Source organism: Dendropsophus ebraccatus, chromosome 3, assembly GCF_027789765.1.
Source record: "Dendropsophus ebraccatus isolate aDenEbr1 chromosome 3, aDenEbr1.pat, whole genome shotgun sequence".
Lineage (NCBI taxonomy): Eukaryota > Metazoa > Chordata > Amphibia > Anura > Hylidae > Dendropsophus > Dendropsophus ebraccatus.
The window spans coordinates 39911667-39919146 of record NC_091456.1 but is presented as its reverse complement, the minus strand read 5'-3'; the positions used below and the strand labels follow the sequence as shown (position 1 = coordinate 39919146).

General features: G+C 40.8%; 1 protein-coding gene across 1 annotated transcript; it reads right to left on the bottom strand.

The window, feature by feature from the left end:
* Window positions 1-280: 280 nt before the first annotated feature.
* On the bottom strand, window positions 281-1204 carry LOC138787040 (olfactory receptor 10A7-like). The gene has a single exon (XM_069964141.1). It carries the CDS (start codon window positions 1196-1198, stop codon window positions 281-283), a length of 918 nt encoding a protein of 305 aa, XP_069820242.1. The 5' UTR covers window positions 1199-1204.
* Window positions 1205-7480: the final 6276 nt, after the last annotated feature.

Below are 7480 nucleotides of genomic sequence, written 5' to 3'. Positions count from 1 at the left end.
CACAGTGATCGCGGCGGCCATCTTGGATCCGATGGCCGCCGCGGGAGGGGGGGTTAGTGACTGGGGCACTAGGGGGCTGATCTGGGGTCTGATTTTTACATATTTCATATTTCTCCGGTGCTGTACACAGATGAGAACGGGATCTCTGTCCCTGCAGCGATCCCGTTCTCATCACAAAGCCCCATCAAAGTCGGAACGTATATGTACATTCCTACTGCACGGGGCATGTGCAATAGGAACGTATATATACAGATGGCTGACGTGAAGGGGTTAATATATATTATTGTTTTATTAACTTACTCATAGCATTCTTAATTACTGAATTCCTCAAACTATATATAAGAGGGTTAAGCATGGGGATTAGGACAATGTACAATAGGGATATTAATTTTGCCCCAACATATGTTTGAATGGATTTTGTCTTCAAGTAGGTTATAGTAGCCGTTCCATAGAATAAAGACACAGATGTAAGGTGAGACCCACATGTAGAAAAGGCTTTCTTTCTCCCAACAGCAGAAGGAATTTTAAGTACACTGTTAATGATACAAACATAGGAGACCAGAATTAACAGGAACGGTAAAGGTATAACAAGAGAGCTATATATCAGAATAGCAATCTCATTGGCAGCAGTGTCCGCACAGGCCAGCTTTACCACTGGTAGTATGTCACAAAAGAAGTGGTCAATAATATTTGAAGAACAAAAGGGCAAACTAAACACATAGGAAATCTGGATCAAAGATAAGAAGATCCCAGACAGCCAGGAACCCAAAGAAAGTCCCAAACACTTAGTTTTAGACATTATGGTCATGTATCGAAGTGGATGACAAATAGCTACATATCGATCATATGCCATGAATGCAAGAAGGAAACACTCTGTTGTACCAAGGAAACAGAAGAAATAAAGTTGAGCAGCGCATGCTACGAACGAGATGCCTTTATCCAAATGTAAAAAGTCTCTGAGCATCCGAGGAACCGTTACCGAAATATAGAAGATTTCCGTAAAGGACAAACTGCGGAGAAAAAGATACATGGGGCAGTGGAGCTGTTGTTGTATGGTCACAGTCACAATTATCAGCATGTTCCCCATTAAGGTGAAAAAATAAATGATTAGAAAGATTGCAAAGAGGATTGGCTGCCGGTTTTTAGAAAAACCCAATAGAATAAATTCATTCAATTGTGTCTCATTTCCTTTAGCCATTTTAGAGAATCTATTTATAAAGATGGCAAGGTTAAAAATAATTGTCCTGTAATAAAATTAAAGTGCATAATTTCATAGACAGACATACTGTATAATGGTCTAATTCAGAGGTGTCAAACTGGCGGTTTTTCAGTTGTTGCAAAGCTGCAATTCTCATGATGCCTGGACAGACAAAGCTTTTGTTTTGGCTGTTCGGGCATGATGGGAATTGCAGTTGTGAAACTGGTAGAGGACCATTGTTGACAGCCCTGGTCTAACTGAAAAAGTAAATTTTTAAGTATTTAAATCTACGCGGGACTGTTCTGATACAGTAGAAGACTTTCAGAGGAATCCAAGACCATTATTATGATGCCGGGAGGTCTGTGATTCCACCAAGCACCTTTAGGGTCCACATGTTCTGTGATTCACGGACTGTGTATATGAGGCCTCAGTGAGGCATCCATAGAAATTAATGGGCCATAAAGTACCTCTGTAATACAGTGCTGTATAGAGGCACCATGTGGTGGCATGCAAACATCTATGGCCTTGCTACATTGCTGTAGCTGGCCAAATATATTGAGGGAGATTTATCAAACTGGTGTCAAGTAAAATTGTCTTAGTTGCCCCTAGCAACCAATCAGATTCCACTTTTCATTCCTCACAAAATGAAAGATGGAATCTGATTGGTTGCTAGGGACAACTAAGACAAGTCTAACAGTTTGATTAATCTTCCCCATTGTATTTAATCCGATCTGCAATGAGGTTTGTATTTTAATCTAAAAAAAAATAGCTGCTAGATAACTAAAATTTTGATTTAAAACAGCTTTGAAAACAAAAAAATATATGGCAGAGAAATATATGGCAGAGAAGCATAAAAAAGCGTAAAAGATCCACAAATTGCCTTTCAAAAATTAGTTTTGAAGTAAAAAAAAAATAAAGTTTTTACTTGAAATGTGTAGTCAAATGTTACAGATGGATATTTTTTTTTTAATTGCAATTTTCTGCAGCTAAAAAAAGGGGTTAATATATTGTATAAGCCCAAGCATATATTTTTTTTTCCACCAAACATTTTTTTGTCAGTAACAAGCAATGGAGCACATCCCAGCAGAGACAAATGATTTAATAATCATTTAAAACATGCAATACATTTTCTATAGGGACAGGACAGACTTCATATTCTTCTACATTATATTAGCTTGCAGAATTAAAATAATTCAGCTTGTATTCTTAACTAAATTATCATATTGCAATGATATCCAAATAACACAGTCCTACTACAAAGACTCTTCTCTACTTTATTCAGTACTGTATTGCTTTGCATATTTGGTGCTTGTGCAGTATTATGCTTTGTAACTAAGTACAATGTACTTAAGGCTATGTTCACACAACATACGTGTTGTACAAATCATGGCAGTTGTTGCAAATTGCAACAAGAGCCGTGCTCTATACAGCACACATGTTGTATGTAAAAGCATAGGATCCTGGCCGAAGTGTATACACATAGTATACACTCCGGCCGGGATCCCTAGCGGCACCATATAAAACTGACATGTTAGTTTTCTGCAGCCGATATTCATTGAATAGCAGCCGCAGAAAACCCTGTCAATTCAAACAATGGAGCATGCGGCTCCAGCCGCACAGTCCATTGTGTGCTGTGGGGAGTTCTAATGCGGGTGCGCACTAATGAGCCCCCATCAGAATTCAGCGGCGGTAAAGATCATCCGGTCGGTGCTACAGTACCGGCCAGGATGATCTTTTCTGACACCATTCCGTGACACGGCCAGGTCACATAACGGATGGTGTCATACAACGTGTGAACATAGCCTAAAAGTTGAAATATACAAAACTCTTGCTATACTGCAGGGATCTATTGACTAGAGGAGAGAAATACAACCACATAAAAAACATAACTCTAATAAAAATAATAATAATGATTAATGACATGTGATTAGTATAGCTATATTGTCACTTCATTCTTGAAAAAGAGATAAAATAAAGAAAATATGGTCTCAGCATGTCCATCCATATGTATCCCTTGATAAGCAAAGAAATAAACAAAGTAAATTATCAGTAAGAATAAAGTAAAATAAATTCAGTCTACTCACTAAAAATAGCAGGTCGTTGGCTGTAAAGCAAAAAGTCTTACATTTCTAACCCTGTTTTATTTGAAATGAATGCTGACTTCTTTGGGAAAACCTCCCTAATACTCAGTCTGTAAAGACTCTCTACAGACTGAGGCCTAAGGGAATTTAGTTAAAGTTAAAGTTATTTTTTTCAATAGTTTCTGCTTGTATTATAGTTGATAAACTATTTTCTATTATATTTAAAGAACAAGTTTTAACTCAAACTTTGGCTTTGGCTTTGGCTGTGCAGTTGGGAGGCCAAAGGTTCCCCATCATTGCCTTAAATCATGGGCGCCCAATCTGTAGCCCTCCAGCTGTTAGAAAACTGTAAGTCCCATCAGGCCTGGACAGCAAAATGCAATTTATATAGGTTTCGTATTACAGTAATGATTTAGACCCAAAGAACAGTATAATGGATTTTAATGCACTATAAATAGAGATAAAATTTTATAGAATGTAATAAATTGTATGAACCCCTTAGTCTAAAGGATGTAGCAATTTATTCATCTGCTCATTTTGGTATCCATATGTTTATGTACCATATGACAGCTTGTTTTTTTTTGTGGGTATAAAGATGGGGGCCTTTATTAGACACCTTGCCGTTTTGACAGCTAGAGATGAGCAAAAAAATTGATTCCGAAACAAAGCAAATTTTTCGAAAGTTCTTACAAAAAAATGTCCAAAATGGCAGCCACACAGCCAATAGGCTGCAAGGAACCTTTCCCTGCAAAGTCATACTTTCTCCTTCATTATAAATTGAACACATACATTTACACTAGCTAAAGAGAGATAGGTGATGGCAGGGTTAAAGGGGGTTATAAACGGTTAATTAAAGGGGAACTACCAGCAGGTTAGACAAATCTAACCTGCTGATAGCTCCATATTGCGCAATATGGAGCTATCATCAGGTTAAGGCACAGTTACACAAAGCAATTTTCTATTATTAGAGATGAGCGAATATAATTCAATCGAGTAGGTATTCGATCGAATATTGCGGTATTTGGAAGATTCGTATTCAATCGAGTAGTGTGGCGAATACGCGGGAAACATTTGAAAGCCCTTCCCATCGCAGCTGGCGCTTTTTTAAATCGAATCACCATGCAGGGAGGCCGAGGAGTACGCACACAGCGGGAAAACGGCATCTACCCTCATTGGATAGCTGAACCACATGACCTCGAATCTTAAATACTTGGCTCCCGCCTCTCGATCACAGATGCGCTTTCAACTTAGCCAGGAAAAGATCTTGCAGCAGGGAGAGATAGGTTTTAGTAGCGTTCTGGTTAGGCAAGATTACTACTGAACCCAGAGGTCCTTTTCAGGGCTAAGATCCAGCTAAAAAAGTCATGTCTGAATCCAAAGTACTTCTAAGTGCTAAGAAATAGAAGGATTTAACAGCAGCAGCAGGTGTATTCATTCCAGTACCCTGTGTGTACAAGTGACTTATAGTGTCCCTGGTTTAGCCTGCTAAGGGCACATTATACATTCTGTTCCAGTAGCCCACCTCCAGTAGGAGGTGTTGGTGTAATGGCCCAGAACGGTATTTATTGTTAAGCGTCTGGAAATGTATTGTTGCTATTGGCAACCTTAGACAGTCTGTATTAGGGCCTATGTATTTGCTGCTCTTCCTTAGCTCTCTTGTAGTGGTATTGTTTTCTGCTATGTATTTATTTAATATGTTGTTATGTATTAATTGCTAATAATACAAGTGTTCATCAGTGCTCCTCCCCTGCAACCTATCACACTCTAGTGATTGGCCAGGGGAAAGTTAGCTCCGCCCACCTTTTAACCAGAAGGGCTGTGCGGTCTTGTCAGTGACAGTTGGTAGTCTGGCATTGCCAGAGTCACATCCAACCTCCCTACGTCCCCTCAGTAATCCTGTCAGACTCCATCCTCAGCCCCCTAACCTGTTTCCAGTCAGCCATAAGGACTAATATGTGTCTTCTAAATCTCAGCAGGACATCCTCTGTATTTATTAGTGCCTGCTGTCGGATTGGTGAAGTGATAGAGGGTCTCCCATTCACCGTCCACATCTTCCTGGCTTCCAAGTCAGTGTATCCGTGTGTCCTCCTCCTACATGATAGTGAGCATCGACAGCGTCAAGTCTCTTCAGTAACTTCAAGAACCTATTCACACGTATTCCTTATAAAGGCGGAAAGCTATAAAGTCTCTGGAACAGGTCTGTCTCTTTGAAATCCTATTTATCCACCAAGTCTAAGCTACAGTAACCAAGGTAACCCTCCCCCTGAAGCAAAGGACTCTGATCAAGCCAACAGTTTGCCATCATCAGATGCCCCTGTATTGGATTGTATATAGTTATCCTTCAAGTAAAGTCTTGATATACTTTCACTGCTATTGTGTGAAGACTTTTATTAAAAATTATATGTCCCTATGTATATGCTGAAGAGGACAAGGGCCCCAGCGCCCTCAGACCCCACCGTGACAGGAAGGTTTCAGGGGGTGAACCCTAAGGTTGCACTACACCACCCAGCAACACAATGCCCTCGGCATGTTGCAATAGTGCCACCAATGGGGACACTATAATTTTTCTTGGTGTCACGCATAGGACATTATATTGGCATCGTTTAGGGAGGTTTCATGGGGGACTTGGTGACCTCTAAGTGCTCGAATTTGGATTTCCAAATTTTTTTCCCCATAGACTATAATGGGGTTGAATATTCTCTCGAATAGTTGAATCTCGGTGCCTATTCGATTCGAATTCTCGAAAGTCGAATATTTTACTACTCGCTTATCTTTATCTATTATCTATTATTATTCTACCACGCGAGGCAGATATAGTGTCCCTTGAATTAGAAGTCCCTTTTTGTAGATAGAGGTCCTCTAGCACATAGCAAATAATGTCTAATAAATAGACATGGAGAGAAAGGAGCGCTGCACCTCCCACCTCTGGCTGACACTAATGCCTTTTGGCTACATTTAAAAACCAATGCCAGGATGTTGGTATATAATTTGATCAAACCATATTGCCTTATGTACCATGTGCAGGTCCTCTGGCCCACATGAATCCCTACACTAAAACAACACTGTGTCGGTCAGCAACCGCCAACCCGCAAAGCAAGCGACAACAGGGAAGGGGGCCCCCCATACCCTGCAGGCACCACCGGCGGAGAAGGCAGCCACCAAGCAACACGAGTGTGAACAAGGTGTTACTACTCACCACTGCACCAAGAGGAAGAATGGGAGAAATAGGAGGTACTTACCATCTGTGCACAGGTGCTTCCTGCTAATTGGGGTCACATGGGTCTTACAAGGAGGAGTGCTAGCCACTAAGAAAAGGGAGAAAAGTAAAATACAGACATGTAGAGAAAGGAGCTGCTGCCCCTCACACCTATATACACGTGTTTCAATAAACTGTGAAGATCATTAAGACTTAACTTTTATTTAGGATTTTTTTTTAAAAAGAATATATGAGCGATAAAGTGAATTAAAAAAACTGGAGAGACCATAGATTACCATAGGGTTAATCACAAAAATCCACTTTGGATAATGTAGCAAATAGTGTCTGTCGAATAGGAACTAAATGTATAACAAATTATTGGTCATAAGTCGCTCTGAACCACGTCAGACACCCGGAAGCAGACAGGAACCGGGCACCGGAGCGCCGCGATGTGGGACCCGCTGCTGGAACCAGGGAGGTGAGTGGACGTCTTTTTCCTCGGCCACCTCCTCCCCGGTCCCAGTAAAAATGTGCCCCCACACTGGAGTACCCCTTTAAGCCTGGCACTGTAACCGGCCATGCTGCAGACAAGGCTGGGTACACAGGCATCCATAGCAGCCCTGGGGGCCTTCACAGGGCTCCTCTGCTACCATAAAGGAGAGTCGGACCAGAGAACCTCACATCTGGAAACCAACTGTTAAGTATGGAGCACCTAATACGTTACATGTTGCGGTCACAATCTGGTAAAGGGTTAATCTACCAGAAACAAAGCTTTCTTCATACAGCACAAGGGACCCGCAATTCGTTGTGAAACCGCACCCGTTGTGAAAAAGCCACAGCCTAGAATAAGGACCCTTAATGACCGCCGTAAAAAGGAGTACCGGCCAGCAAACACTCACCACTGAAGAAAATTTTTTGCCTTTTTACAACAGAAAATTTGCATGTAAGCCTAGATAACTTCCCTTTTGTATTGAATAAATAAAGCTAGTATGCACAAAGGGAAAA

Excerpts from the sequence above, each read along its gene's own strand:
- LOC138787040 (XM_069964141.1), bottom strand. The coding sequence starts at position 1,198 with ATGGCTAAAGGAAATGAGACACAATTGAATGAATTTATTCTATTGGGT.